At 46.5% G+C, this 16,968-nt stretch overlaps 1 protein-coding gene across 1 annotated transcript in view; it reads left to right on the top strand.

The window, feature by feature from the left end:
* Positions 1-16,968, top strand: part of LOC124045396 (laminin subunit alpha-5-like) — a 255,140-nt gene that overhangs the window by 74,454 nt on the left and 163,718 nt on the right. The window contains 3 exon segments of the mRNA XM_046364693.1: positions 6,429-6,546; positions 16,122-16,240; positions 16,507-16,677. Coding sequence (XP_046220649.1) covers positions 6,429-6,546; positions 16,122-16,240; positions 16,507-16,677 — 408 coding nt within the window.

Genomic DNA, 16,968 nt, shown 5'->3' on the forward strand with positions numbered 1-16,968 from the left:
GAGAGAAGAGGCGGAGGGAGGAGAGGCGGAGAGGGGAGGAGAGGCGGAGAGGGGAGGAGAGGAGAGGCGGAGAGGGGAGGAGAGGAGAGGAGAGGAGAGGAGGGGAGGAGAGGCGGAGAGGGGAGGAGAGGAGAGGCGGAGAGGAGAGGAGAGGCGGAGAGGGGAGGAGAGGAGAGGCGGAGAGGAGAGGCGGAGAGGGGAGGAGAGGAGAGGCGGAGAGGGGAGGAGAGGAGAGGCGGAGAGGGGAGGAGAGGAGAGGCGGAGAGGAGAGGAGAGGCGGAGAGGGGAGGACAGCGGGTAGGACAGGTGGGAGAGGGGAGGAGAGGAGAGGCGGAGAGGTGGAGAGGGGAGGAGAGTTGGGAGAGAGGAGAGGAGAGGGGAGGAGAGGCGGGAGGGAGGAGAGGAGAGGGGAGAGGGGAGGAGAGGAGAGGCATAGGAGAGGAGAGGAGAGGAGAGAGGGGAGGGGAGGAGCGGGAGGACAGGTGGGAGAGGGAGGAGAGGAGAGGAGAGAGGGGAGGGGAGGCGGAGAGGGGGAGTTGGAGAGGAGGCAGGGAGGAGAGGACAGGGGGGAGAGGAGAGGAGAGGAGAGGCGGAGAGGGGAGGGAGGGAGGAGGAGAGGAGAGGAGGGGGAGGAGAGTTGGAGAGGGGAGGAGAGGTGAGGAGGAGGGGAGAGGGGAGGAGAGGCGGGGAAGAGAGGAGAGGGGAGGAGAGGGAGGAGAGGAGGGAGAGGCGGAGAGGGAGGGAGAGGGAGGGAGGAGAGGAGAGGAGAGGAGAGGGAGGAGAGGAGAGAGAGGGGAGGAGAGGAGAGGCGGAGAGGGGAGGAGAGGTGAGGAGGGAGAGGAGGGAGGAGGGAGGAGAGGAGAGGCGGAGAGGGGAGAGGAGAGGCGGAGAGGGAGAGGAGAGAGGGAGGCGGAGAGAGAGGGGAGGAGAGGAGAGGGGAGGAGAGGAGAGGAGAGGAGGGGAGAGGCGGAGAGGGAGGGAGAGGCCGAGAGGGTAGGAGAGGAGAGGAGAGGAGAGGTGGAGAGGAGAGGCAGAGAGGGGAGGAGAGGCGAGGCGGAGAGGAGAGGCGGAGAGGGGAGAAGAGGCGGAGAGGCGGAGAGGGGAGGAGAGGCGGAGAGGGGAGGAGAGGAGAGGCGGATAGGGGAGGAGAGGAGAGGCGGATAGGGGAGGAGAGGAGAGGCGGAGAGGAGAGGAGAGGCGGAGAGGGGAGAAGAGGCGGAGGGGAGGAGAGGAGAGGAGAGGGGAGGAGAGGCGGGGAGGAGAGGCGGAGAGGGGAGGAGAGGCGGAGAGGGGAGGAGGAGAGAAGAGGGGAGGGGAGAGGAGGGGTGGAGGAGAGATGAGGGGAGGGGAGGAGAGGATAGGATATCTATGTCTGCTAAATGACTCACTACTGTAAGTCTCTCCATAAGGGCACAAGGTGAGACCCTAATGCAGACAAAGAAGGCAGAGCTCTGATATTTATTATACCAAAACTGAGGAGGCAAAAGGCAGGTCGGGGACAGGAGAGTTCCTAAACCAGGTCAGAGTCCAAACAGTACCAGGGGATAGGCAGTCTCGAGGTCAGGACAGTACCAGGGGATAGGCAGGCTCGAGGTCAGGACAGGCAGAGTGGTCAGGACAGTACCAGGGGATAGGAAGCTCGAGGTCAGGACAGTACCAGGGGATAGGAAGCTCGTGCTCAGGACAGTACCAGGGGATAGGCAGGCTCGAGGTCAGGACAGTACCAGGGGATAGGCAGGCTCGAGGTCAGGACAGTACCAGAGGATAGGCAGGCTCGAGATCAGGGACAGTACCAGGGGATAGGCAGGCTCGAGATCAGGGACAGTACCAGGGGATAGGCAGGCTCGAGGTCAGGACAGTACCAGGGGATAGGCAGGCTCGAGGTCAGGACAGTACCAGAGGATAGGCAGGCTCGAGATCAGGGACAGTACCAGGGGATAGGCAGGCTCGAGATCAGGGACAGTACCAGGGGATAGGCAGGCTCGAGGTCAGGACAGTACCAGGGGATAGGCAGGCTCGAGGTCAGGACAGTACCAGGGGATAGGCAGGCTCGAGGTCAGGACAGTACCAGGGGATAGGCAGGCTCGAGGTCAGGACAGTACCAGGGGATAGGCAGGCTCGAGGTCAGGACAGTACCAGGGGACAGGCAGGCTCGAGGTCAGGACAGTACCAGGGGATAGGCAGGCTCGAGGTCAGGACAGTACCAGGGGATAGGCAGGCTCGAGGTCAGGACAGTACCAGGGGATAGGCAGGCTCGAGGTCAGGACAGTACCAGGGGATAGGCAGGCTCGAGGTCAGGACAGGCAGAGTGGTCAGGACAGTACCAGGGGATAGGCAGGCTCGAGATCAGGACAGTACCAAGGGATAGGAAGCTCGAGGTCAGGACAGTACCAGGGGACAGGCAGGCTCGAGGTCAGGACAGTACCAGGGGATAGGCAGGCTCGAGGTCAGGATAGTACCAGGGGATAGGCAGGCTCGAGGTCAGGACAGGCAGAGTGGTCAGGCAGGCGGGTTCGGCGCCAGGACAGGCAAGTGTCAAAACCAGGAGGGCTAGGAAAAAACACAGGGATAAATACACTGGCACAGAGAGACAGGAAACACAGGGACAAATACACCTGGGGATAGGCAGGAGAGGTCAGGAAACACAGGGATAAATACACTGGTCAGGACAGAGCAGACAGGAAACACAGGGATAAATACAGGGGATAGGAGAGACAGGAAACACAGGGATAAATACACTGGTATAGAGAGACAGGGGAAACACAGGGATAAATAGGCAGGCTGGTATCAGAGAGACAGGAAACACAGGGATAAATACACTGGTACAGAGAGACAGGAAAAAAACACAGGGATAAATACACTGGTACAGAGAGACAGGAAACACAGGGATATATACACTGGGATAAGAGACAGGAAACACAGGGATAAATACACTGGTACAGAGAGACAGGAAACACAGGGATAAATACACTGGTATAGAGAGACAGGAAACACAGGGATAAATACACTGGTACAGAGAGACAGGAAACACAGGGATAAATACACTGGTACAGAGAGACAGGAAACACAGGGATAAATACACTGGTACAGAGAGACAGGAAACACAGGGATAAATACACTGGTACAGAGAGACAGGAAACACAGGGATAAATACACTGGTACAGAGAGACAGGAAACACAGGGATAAATACACTGGTACAGAGAGACAGGAAACACAGGGATAAATACACTGGTACAGAGAGACAGGAAACACAGGGATAAATACACTGGTACAGAGAGACAGGAAACACAGGGATAAATACACTGGTACAGAGAGACAGGAAACACAGGGATAAATACACTGGTACAGAGAGACAGGAAACACAGGGATAAATACACTGGTACAGAGAGACAGGAAACACAGGGATAAATACACTGGTACAGAGAGACAGGAAACACAGGGATAAATACACTGGCTCAGAGAGACAGGAAACACAGGGATAAATACACTGGCACAGAGAGACAGGAAACACAGGGATAAATACACCGGGGACTAAAGGGGAGAACAGGACCACACCTGGGAGTGGATGGAGACAATCACAAAGACAGGTGAAACAGATCAGGGCGTGACGCTCTCTGGATAAGAGTCTGCTAAATTACCAGGAAGTAAATGGAACACTTTCCATGCTAATGAAGCCTTTTTGAATTTGAGTTTGAGAGAGCGTCTTCGAGAAGCAGTGGTATGTTCTAGACTTATTCCCAGGAGACTGTCAGCCTGTCTCTCCTGTCTGGTAGTCTTGTATCTATAGACTTATTCTCAGGAGACTGTCAGCCTGTCTCTCCTGTCTGGTAGTCTTGTCTCTATAGACTTATTCTCAGGAGACTGTCAGCCTGTCTCTCCTGTCTGGTAGTCTTGTCTCTATAGACTTATTCTCAGGAGACTGTCAGCCTGTCTCTCCTGTCTGGTAGTCTTGTATCTATAGACTTATTCTCAGGAGACTGTCAGCCTGTCTCTCCTGTCTGGTAGTCTTGTCTCTATAGACTTATTCTCAGGAGACTGTCAGCCTGTCTCTCCTGTCTGGTAGTCTTGTCTCTATAGACTTATTCTCAGGAGACTGTCAGCCTGTCTCTCCTGTCTGGTAGTCTTGTCTCTATAGACTTATTCTCAGGAGACTGTCAGCCTGTCTCTCCTGTCTGGTAGTCTTGTATCTATAGCACTTATTCTCTGAGACTGTCAGCCTGTCTCTCCTGTCTGGTAGTCTTGTCTCTATAGACGTATTCTCAGGAGACTGTCAGCCTGTCTCTCCTGTCTGGTAGTCTTGTCTCTATAGACTTATTCTCAGGAGACTGTCAGCCTGTCTCTCCTGTCTGGTAGTCTTGTCTCTATAGACTTATTCTCAGGAGACTGTCAGCCTGTCTCTCCTGTCTGGTAGTCTTGTCTCTATAGACTTATTCTCAGGAGACTGTCAGCCTGTCTCTCCTGTCTGGTAGTCTTGTATCTCCTCCCTCCCCTTATTCTCAGGAGACTGTCAGCCTGTCTCTCCTGTCTGGTAGTCTTGATAACCTCTTAGACTTATTCTCAGGAACTGTCAGCCTGTCTCTCCAAAGGGATATTGAGTGTAGTCTTGTGGCTGGCTGGGTGGATGGATGGATCTCTGGGTGGATGGATGGGTGGATGGATTCTGTGGATGATGGGTTGGCATGGATGGGTGGGTGGGTGGTGATGATGACTGGTGGATGGGAGACAGTCTCCCTGTCTCCCTGTATCTGAGAACACACTGTGACTTTGCCCTGTGGTCATGTTGCTCTGACCTGGGCATGCTTTGATCGTCTGGGGTCACTCTCTCCCTGAGGATCTCTCTCTTCCTCTATCTTCCCTTGAGATCGGACTGTCCAGACTGTAAGCTCCCTTTGGCCTGTGGCGTCCTGACCTGGGCGTGTGTGAGACGGAGTCACCTCCTTCCCTGCCTTCCTCTTTTGGTGGATCTCTGGGTGGGTTTGTGGATGGATTCTTTCCTTCCCAATCCCTCTCTCTCCCCCTGCCTCAGTAAATGTATTTTCAACAGCCATCCCGATCATCTCCTCTGTTCCACTGGCCTATGTCCTCATCAAGTTTCAACTCTCCTCTCCAGACCTGTGGGTGCTAGAACTTCCACTGACTTCGGAGAGACCTACCAGCCGTGGCAGTTCTTCGCCTGTGAGTAGGGCTGGGAAATTTATATGCACCTGTTCTCGATTCCTCTTTTATTTTCTTCTCTTCAGAACATTTTGCTGACTAGATATCTGCTGCTCGAGAGAAAATGAGTTTTTCCCATGGGAATAGAAGTCTGAAAACACGTCTCCTCACTATTTCAAAATGAAGATCTTCTCTAGGATGGAAACTACCGGAGGGTTTGGAGCTACAACTCTCCAGTCTTCGATGTTAACATCTTCCAGGTTCTCTTAGAGAAAGCTAACCTACCTGGCATTTCTGACACACACAACCTCTTCAAACTTACCTTAGCCCAAAAAACTCTCCTTGGAGTCAAAGTATCTTCTCTTCAAAAATAATATTGAGATTTTCCCCCCATCATTACTGTTCTCTTAGAACTCTGATACTCTTCTCGGTTCCTGAACATCGAAAAGAGAAGGAAGACAAGGCTCTTCTTGTGTGTTTGTGTCTCTCTTCCTCCTCTCCTCTCCTTCCTCTCTTCCTCAGCTAATCACGTGGTGTGTGATTGGATGATAACCTGGGGCAGGATTCAGAAATTGCACTACCAACTTCCGATTGGAATGTGTACAGTAATTAACCCCAAAGGGATATTGTGATTGGTGTGATTGGTGGTGCCTGGGTGTGATTGGTGGCTGGCTGGGTGGGTGTGATTGGTGGTGTGTGATTGGTGGTGTGGATTGGATCGCTGTGATTGGTGGTGGATTGGGTGGGTGGTGTGATTGGTGGATGTGATTGGATGGATGCTGATTGGTGGGTGGATTGGTGGTGGATGGATTGCTGGTGTGGATTGGTGGGTGTGATTGGTCGCTGGGTGGCTGGATGGATGGTCGATTGGGTGGGTGGGTAGGTGGTGATTGGCTGGTGTGGATTGGCTGGCTGGCTGATTGCTGGCTGTGATTGGCTGGGTGGGTGGTGATTGGCTGGCTGGGTGGATTGGTGGGTGGCTGGATGGATTGGTGGTGTGTGTGGTGGTGTGGGTGGGTGGGTGATTGGTGGGTGGCTGGCTGGATTGGGTGGGTGATTGGTGGGTGTGATTGGGGTGGGTGGCTGGCTGGCTGGGTGGATTGGTGGTGGTGATTGGTGGGTGGATGGATGCTGATTGGTGGGGTGATTGGTGGGTGTGAGTGGTGTGTGATTGGTGGTGATGATTGGTCCCCACCTGTGACATGTTTCACTTAGATAAATGTTTTGAACGTATTTTAACAGCACATTTGTCCCTCTTCTTTCTCCATGGCAGCTGTTCCACGTGGCCTATGTCCTCATCAAGTTTGCCAACTCTCCTCGACCAGACCTGTGGGTGCTAGAACGTTCCACTGACTTCGGAGAGACCTACCAGCCGTGGCAGTTCTTCGCCTGTGAGTAGGGCTGGGAAATGTTATATGACACACGTGAGAAGATATTTAACAGGATTCCAATTTTATTTAACAGGACTTCGATGTTCAGAACATTTTGCTGACTAGATATCTGCTGCAGAGAGAAGATATTTAAATGACTTTTTGATCAGACAGGGAAGAATTTAACAGACTTCAGTATTGACAGACAGGTGAAGATATTTAACAGGCTCACTATTTCAGAAGGTGAAGATGGATTTAACAGGACTTCACTATTAGGATGAAGAAACTACCGGAGGGGTTTTGACAGACAGGTGAACAACTTCCAGTCAAATATCAGATGTGTAACATCTTCCAGGTACATTGACAGACAGGAGAAGATATTTAACGACTTCACTATTGCATTTTGAAGAAAAAGGACTTCACACACACAACCTGAAATATTCAAACGTTACCTAGCAACAGACAGGAGAAGAAAACGACTTCACTATTGACAGACAGTGAAGATATTTCAGGACTTCACTATTGACCCAGGTGAAAATAATATTGAAGATATTTAACCCCCCATCATTACATGTTCCTTAACAGGTAGAACTAGACAAAGATATTTAACGGTTCCTGAACAGAAAGGTGAAGATAGGAAGACAAGGCTCTATTGACAGACAGGGATTAGATATTTGTGTTTGTGACAGGTGAAGATATTTAACAGGACTTCTATTGACAGACAGGGAAGTTCAACTAACCTGACTTCACTTTTGAACCACAGGTGAAGATTGGTTTGTGTGATTGGTCACTATTGACAGACAGGTGAAGATGATTGGACAGGTTCACTGATTGACAGACAGGTGAAGATTTTCGGACTTCACTGATTGACAGACAGGTGAAGATGTGATTGGTCGTTGTGATTGACAGACTGGTGAAGATATTTAACAGGACTTGATTGACAGACAGGAGAAGATATTTGTGTGATTCACTGATTGACAGACGTGTGTGATTGGTGAAGTTAACAGGACTTGATTGACAGACAGGAGAAGATATTTGACTTCACTGATTGACAGACAGGTGAAGATATTTAACAGGATTGACAGACAGGAGAAGATATTGACTTCACTATTGACAGATTGGTGAAGATATTTAACAGGATTGGTATTGACAGATTGGTGAAGATATTTATTGGTGGTGTGTGATTGACAGACAGGTGAAGATATTTAACAGGACTTATATTGACAGACAGGGAAGTTTATTTAACAGGACTAACCCTGATTGACAGACAGGGAAGATATTTAACAGAGCTGCTTCCACTGATTGACAGACAGGTGAAGATATTTCAATCACTATTGACAGACAGGTGAAGATATTTAACAGGAACTATTGACAGACAGGTGAAGATATGCCCGACCCACTATTGACAGACAGTGACAGATATCTACCTTCAGACTATTGACAGACAGGTGAAGATATTTGAGGACTTCACTATTGACAGACAGGTGAAGATATTTAACAGGACTTCACTATTGACAGACAGGTGAAGATATTTAACAGGACTTCACTATTGACAGACAGGTGAAGATATTTAACAGGACTTCACTATTGACAGACAGGTGAAGATATTTAACAGGACTTCACTATTGACAGACAGGTGAAGATATTTAACAGGACTTCACTATTGACAGACAGGAGAAGATATTTAACAGGACTTCACTATTGACAGACAGGAGAAGATATTTAACCGGACTTCACTATTGACAGACAGGTGAAGATATTTACCAGGACTTCACTATTGACAGACAGGTGAAGATATTTACCAGGACTTCACTATTGACAGACAGGTGAAGATATTTACCAGGACTTCACTATTGACAGACAGGTGAAGATATTTAACGTGACTTCACTTCCTCTCAGAGCGCTCACAGTCTGCCCACTGACACCCTTATCAGATCACAGCAAAATCACAGTCTACTTGAACAGAGCAATACTCAATCATGAGGCATCAAAGCCAAAGGAACTGAGTAACATTAAGAAATGCTGAACATGGAAGGAATGCAGTTTGGAAACCTACCAAAAAACAATTAGGCAACAACAAATTCAATCCCTTTTAGACAATTTCTGGGTAAAACGTTCCACTGTAATAGTGAAGGTGTAAACTTGGCAGTAGAAAACCTAAACAGTATATTTGACCTCTCAGCTTCCCTATCAAATCTAAACATTTCAAGCAGAAAACCTAAGAAAATTAACAACAATGACAAATGGTTTGATAAAGAATGTGAAAACCTAAGAAATAAATTGAGAAACCTGTCCAACCAAAAACATAGAGACCCAGAAAACCTACTCGTACCTTTCCTCAGTGAAAACAATGTACTGAGAAAATGTCAAATTGTTTTTTTTAATCAAATTACTGTAAGACAGAACACATATTCACCCTGCAAACCTTAATTGACAAAGAAACAAAACAAAGGCAAATTATTGTCATGCTTGTTTTATTTCAAACAAGCTTTTGACTCAATTTGGCATGAGGGTCTGCTATGTACACAAGCAAACAAGAGTGAGGTTAAAATAGGCAAAACACACACATTTCTTTCCACAGGGCTGTGGGGTGAGACAGGGATGCAGCTTAAGCCCCACCCTTTTCAACATATCAATAAATTGGCGAGGGCGCTAGAACAGACTGCAACACCCAGCCTCACCTTACTAGAATCTGAAGTCAAATGTCTGCTGTTTGCTGATGATCTGGTGCTTCTGTCACCAACGAAGGAGGGCCTATAGCAGCACCTAGATATTCTGCATAGATTCTGTCAGACCTGGGCCCTGACAGTAAATCTCAGTAAGACCAAAATAATGGTGTTCCAAAAAAGGTCCAGTCGCCAGGACCACAAATACAAATTCCATCTAGACACTGTTGCCCTAGAGCACACAAAAAAACTATACATACCTGGCCTAAACATCAGCGCCACAGGTAACTTCCACAAAGCTGTGAATGATCTGAGAGACAAGGCAAGAAGGGCATTCTATGCCATCAAAAAGTCTAAAAATACTTCAATCAGTCATAGAGCCCATTGCCCTTTATGGTTGTGAGGTCTGGGGTCCGCTCACCAACCAAGACTTCACAAAATGGGACAAACACCAAATTGAGACTCTGCATGCAGAATTCTACAAAAATATCCTCTGAGTACAACGTAAAACATCAAATAATGCATGTAGAGTAGAATTAGGCCGATACCCACTAATTATCAACATCCAGAAAAGAGACGTTAAATTCTACAACCACCTAAAAGGAAGCGATTCCCAAACCTTCCATAACAAAGGCATCACCTACAGAGAGATGAACCTGGAGAAGAGTCCCCTAAGTAAGCTGGTCCTGGGACTCTGTTCACAAACACAAACAGACCCCACAGAGCCCCAGGAGAGCAGCACAATTAGACCCAACCAAGTCATGAGAAAACAACAATAATTTTTTTTGACACATTGGAAAGAATCTACAAAAAAACAGAGCAAACTTGAATGCTTTTTGTCCCTAAACAGAGAGAACACAGTGGCAGAATACCTGACCACTGAGACTGACCTAAACTTAAAAACTTAAGGAAAGCTTTGACTATGTACAGACTCAGTGAGCATTGCTATTGAGAGAGGCCACTGTAGGCAGACCTGGCTCTCAAGAGAAGACAGGCTATGTGCTCACTACTCACAAAACGAGGTGGAAACTGAGCTGCACTTCCTGACCAATTTATGACCATATTAGAGACACATTTTTCCCTCAGATTACACAGATCCACAAACAATTTGACAACAAACCCGATTTTGATAAACTCCCATATCTACTGGGTGAAATACACAGTGTGCCATCACAGCAGCAAGATGTGTGACCTGTGAAGAACAAACACCATTGTAAATACAACCCATATTTACGTTGATTTATTTCCCATTTTGTCCTTTAACCATTTGTACATCGTTACAACACTGTATATAGACATAATATGACTTTATTGTTTTGTAACTTCTGTATGTGTAATATTTACTGTTCATTTTACTTTTGTATATTATCTACTTCACTTATGTTTCCCATGCCAATAAAGCCCCTTGGGGGGGAGGGAGGGAGGGAGGGAGGGAGGGAGGGGAGGGAGGGAGGGAGGGAGGGAGGAGAGAGAGAGAGAGAGAGAGAGAGAGAGAGAGAGAGAGAGAGAGAGAGAGAGAGAGAGAGAGAGAGAGAGAGAGAGAGAGAGAGAGGGAGAGAGGGAGAGAGGGAGAGAGGGAGAGACCAGATCAATAGCATCCTATAGAAGGCAAATGATACCAATCTAATGTAACACTAGTAGCTAAAAAGCTATTGTCATACCTTGGACTGATCTGAAGAGACGTGAGAAGTTTATCTTTGTGTTTGATAGACTGCCTTTGAACTCAGGTCATCTGAGCAACACCAGACTGTGTTAGCCTGTTGAGCTAAAGCCTGGAGACACTCACTGCCCCATTCTGACTAAGAATATATTTGGTGTCTTCATCATCATGACGTAAAGCTCTGATCTGAGCTTTTTGGAAGGAAAACAACGGAAGAATGAAATATATCAGGTTATTTTCTAATATAATAGAGCAACCACATTTCCAGTGAGGAAAGGCAGTGTCACTACCTGCTGCCTGTCGTAGACCAACTCGCTAAACAGAGACGCACAGAAAGGCCGGAATGACGACAGGCCACATCTCACCCCCACAGTCACACATTCCCTGAATACTTCAGAACTATTCCACTTCTGTCCACGAAAGAGAGAAAAAGGGTCAATATCCTGAAGAACTGGGAGAGAATAAGAGAACTGAGAGAATATTTTACACGAGCCCTCTGCCTGAGCCCATATACTCTACCTCAGAGAGAGAAGTTCACAGCTGCTGGTAGAAAAAAAACGTTATTGTCCCCCCCCCTGGTTGACACACAGAGTACCACTATACGGTATATAGTCTCTGTGTGTATATAACAACTCTAAACATCAGAACAACCTTTTCTCTCTGCTTCTCTGTGGCTGGGGGACAGGGAAGACCATACCAATGACAACTTCACAGTGATTTAGAGGATAGATTTATTTGAGAAGTTTTTTTTTTTAGGAGAGGTTAGAGGAAGGATAAACAGTAACTGAACAGCCTGAAGTCCCACAACTGCTCATATCCAACACACAGCTCATATCCAACACACAGCTCATATCCAACACACAGCTCATATCCAACACACAGCTCATATCCAAAACACAGCTCATATCCAACACACAGCTCATATCCAAAACACAGCTCATATCCAACACACAGCTCATATCCAACACACAGCTCATATCCAAAACACAGCTCATATCCAACACACAGCTCATATCCAAAACACAGCTCATATCCAACACACAGCTCATATCCAACACACAGCTCATATCCAACACACAGCTCATATCCAACACACAGCTCATATCCAACACACAGCTCATATCCAACACACAGCTCATATCCAACACACAGCTCATATCCAACACACAGCTCATATCCAACACACAGCTCCTATCCAACACACAGCTCATATCCAACACACAGCTCATATCCAACACACAGCTCATAGCTCATATCCAACACACAGCTCATAGCTCATATCCAACACACAGCTCATATCCAACACACAGCTCCTATCCAACACACAGCTCATATCCAACACACAGCTCATAGCTCATATCCAACACACAGCTCATATCCAACACACAGCTCATATCCAACACACAGCTCCTATCCAACACACAGCTCATATCCAACACACAGCTCATATCCAACACACAGCTCCTATCCAACACACAGCTCATATCCAACACACAGCTCCTATCCAACACACAGCTCCTATCCAACACACAGCTCATATCCAACACACAGCTCATATACAACACAACATATCCAGCACACAGCTCATATCCAACACACAGCTCATAGCAACACACAGCTATCAAACACACAGCTCTATCCAACACACAGCTCATATCAAACACACAGCTCATAGCTCATATCCAACACACAGCTCATATCCAACACACAGCTCATATCCAACACACAGCTCATATCCAACACACAGCTCATATCCAACACATAGCTCATATCCAACACACAGCTCATATCCAACACACAGCTCATATCCAACACACAGCTCATATCCAACACACAGCTCATATCCAACACACAGCTCATATCCAACACACAGCTCATAGCTCATATCCAACACACAGCTCATATCCAACTCACAGCTCATATCCAACTCACAGCTCATATCCAACACACAGCTCATATCCAACACACAGCTCATAGCTCATGTCCAACACACAGCTCATAGCTCATATCCAACACACAGCTCATAGCTCATATCCAACACACAGCTCATATCCAACACACAGCTCATAGCTCATATCCAACTCACAGCTCATATCCAACTCACAGCTCATATCCAACACACAGCTCATATCCAACTCACAGCTCATATCCAACTCACAGCTCATATCCAACACACAGCTCATATCCAACACACAGCTCATATCCAACTCACAGCTCATATCCAACACACAGCTCATATCCAACACACAGCTCATAGCTCATATCCAACTCACAGCTCATATCCAACACACAGCTCATATCCAACTCACAGCTCATATCCAACTCACAGCTCATAGCTCATATCCAACTCACAGCTCATAGCTCATATCCAACACACAGCTCATATCCAACACACAGCTCATATCTAACACACAGCTCATATCCAACTCACAGCTCATAGCTCATATCCAACTCACAGCTCATATCCAACACACAGCTCATATCCAACACACAGCTCATAGCTCATATCCAACTCACAGCTCATAGCTCATATCCAACTCACAGCTCATAGCTCATATCCAACTCACAGCTCATATCTAACTCACAGCTCATATCCAACACACAGCTCATATCCAACACACAGCTCATAGCTTATATCCAACTCACAGCTCATAGCTCATATCCAACTCACAGCTCATAGCTCATATCCAACTCACAGCTCATATCTAACTCACAGCTCATATCCAACACACAGCTCATATCCAACACACAGCTCATAGCTCATATCCAACTCACAGCTCATATCCAACACACAGCTCATAGCTCATATCCAACACACAGCTCATATCCAACTCACAGCTCATATCCAACACACAGCTCATATCCAACTCACAGCTCATATCCAACACACAGCTCATATCCAACACACAGCTCATAGCTCATATCCAACTCACAGCTCATAGCTCATATCCAACTCACAGCTCATAGCTCATATCCAACTCACAGCTCACAGCTCATATCCAACACACAGCTCGTATCCAACACACAGCTCATATCCCATATCCAACACACAGCTCATATCCAACACATAGCTCCTATCCAACACACAGCTCATATCCCATATCCAACACACAGCTCATATCCAACACACAGCTCATATCCAACACACAGCTCATATCCAACACACAGCTCATATCCAACACACAGCTCATATCCAACACACAGCTCATATCCAACACACAGCTCATATCCAACACACAGCTCATATCCAACACACAGCTCACAGCTCATATCCAACACACAGCTCATATCCAACACACAGCTCACAGCTCATATCCAACACACAGCTCATAGCTCATATCCAACACACAGCTCATAGCTCATATCCAACACACAGCTCACAGCTCATATCCAACACACAGCTCATATCCAACACACAGCTCATATCCAACACATAGCTCATATCCAACACACAGCTCATATCCAACACACAGCTCATATCCAACACACAGCTCATATCTAACACATAGCTCATTGCTCATATCCAACACACAACTCATAGCTCATATCCAACACACAGCTCATTGCTCATATCCAACACACAGCTCATTGCTCATATCCAACACACAGCTCATAGCTCATATCCAACACACAGCTCATAGCTCATATCCAACACACAGCTCATAGCTCATATCCAACACACAGCTCATAGCTCATATCCAACACACAGCTCATAGCTCATATCCAACACACAGCTCATTGCTCATATCCAACACACAGCTCATAGCTCATATCCAACACACAGCTCATAGCTCATATCCAACACACAGCTCATAGCTCATATCCAACACACAGCTCATAGCTCATATCCAACACACAGCTCATATCCAACACACAGCTCCTATCCAACACACAGCTCCTATCCAACACACAGCTCATATCCAACACACAGCTCATATCCAACTCACAGCTCATAGCTCATATCCAACACACAGCTCATAGCTCATATCCAACACACAGCTCATAGCTCATATCCAACACACAGCTCATAGCTCATATCCAACACACAGCTCCTATCCAACACACAGCTCATATCCAACACACAGCTCATATCCAACACACAGCTCATATCCAACTCACAGCTCATAGCTCATATCCAACACACAGCTCATAGCTCATATCCAACACACAGCTCATAGCTCATATCCAACACACAGCTCATAGCTCATATCCAACACACAGCTCATTGCTCATATCCAACACACAGCTCATAGCTCATATCCAACACACAGCTCACAGCTCCTATCCAACACACAGCTCATATCCAACACACAGCTCCTATCCAACACACAGCTCATATCCAACACACAGCTCATATCCAACACACAGCTCCTATCCAACACACAGCTCCTATCCAACACACAGCTCCTATCCAACACACAGCTCATATCCAACACACAGCTCATATCCAACACACAGCTCATATCCAACACACAGCTCATATCCAACACACAGCTCATATCCAACACATAGCTCATATCCAACACACAGCTCATATCCAACACACAGCTCATATCCAACACACAGCTCATATCCAACACACAGCTCATATCCAACACACAGCTCATATCCAACACACAGCTCATACCCAACATATGTGTTTATATGTGTTTATATGTGTTAATATGTGTTTATAAATGTCAATATGTGTTAATATGTGTTAATATGTGTTAATATGTGTTAATATGTGTTAATATGTGTTTATAAATGTCAATATGTGATTATATGTGTTTATAAATGTCAATATGTGATTATATGTGTTAATATGTGTTAATATGTGTTAATATGTGTTAATGTGTTTATAAATGTCAATATGTGTTAATATGTGTTAATATGTGTTAATATGTGTTTATATGTGTTTATATGTGTTTATATGTGTTAATGTGTTTATATGTGTTAATATGTGTTAATATGTGTTAATATGTGTTTATATGTGTTTATATGTGTTAATATGTGTTAATATGTGTTAATATGTGTTAATATGTGTTAATATGTGTTCATATGTGTTCATATGTGTTTATATGTGTTTATATGTGTTAATATGTGTTAATATGTGTTTATATGTGTTTATATGTGTTAATATGTGTTCATATGTGTTTATAAATGTCAATATGTGATTATATGTGTATGTGTGTTTATATGTGTTAATATGTGTATGTGTGTTTAACAGCTTCTAAGAGAGACTGCATTGTGTTTATATGTGTTAATATGTGTGTATGTGTGTTTAACAGCTTCTAAGAGAGACTGCATTGAGCGCTTCGGACAGCGAACCATCGAACGGATCAACTCTGACAACGACGTCATCTGTACCACTGAATACTCCCGCATCGTACCCCTGGAGAATGGAGAGGTGTGTGTGTGTGTGTGTGTGTGTGTGTGTGTGTGTGTGTGTGTGTGTGTGTGTGTGTGTGTGTGTGTGTGTGTGTGTGTGTGTGTGTGTGTGTGTGTGTGTGTGTGTGTGTGTGTGTGTGTGTGTGTGTGTGTGTGTCAATACGTACACATACTGAATGTGTGTAATTGAGTACCACACGTCTGTTTGTGTATGTGAGTGTTACAGCGTGTGTGTGTGTGCATACCTACTGAGTGTGTGTGTGTGACATCGTCCCTCTCTCCCAGGTGGTGGTGTCTCTAGTGAACGGGCGTCCCGGGGCTATGAACTTCTCCTACTCTCCAGTCCTGAGGGATTTCACCAAGGCCACCAACATCCGTCTCCATTTCCTCAGAACCAACACCCTCCTGGGACACCTGATGGGCAAGGCCCTCCGCGACCCCACCGTCACACGCAGGGTGGGTACTTATGGGTACTGGGTTAGGACACATGGTAGTGGGTTAGGACACATGGTACTGGGTTAGGACACATGGTAGTGGGTTAGGGTACTGGGTTAGGATACAAGGCCCTCTACGACCCCACCGTCACACGCAGGGTGGGTACTGGGTTAGGGTACTGGGTTAGGGTACTGATGGGTACTGGGTTAGGGTACTGATGGGTACAGGGTTAGGGTTCTGATGGGTACTGGGTTAGGGTACTGATGGGTACTGGGTTAGGGTACTGATGGGTACCGGGTTAGGGTACTGATG

The sequence above is a fragment of the Oncorhynchus gorbuscha genome, linkage group LG10 (genome assembly GCF_021184085.1).
Source record: "Oncorhynchus gorbuscha isolate QuinsamMale2020 ecotype Even-year linkage group LG10, OgorEven_v1.0, whole genome shotgun sequence".
Taxonomy (NCBI): Eukaryota; Metazoa; Chordata; class Actinopteri; order Salmoniformes; family Salmonidae; genus Oncorhynchus; species Oncorhynchus gorbuscha.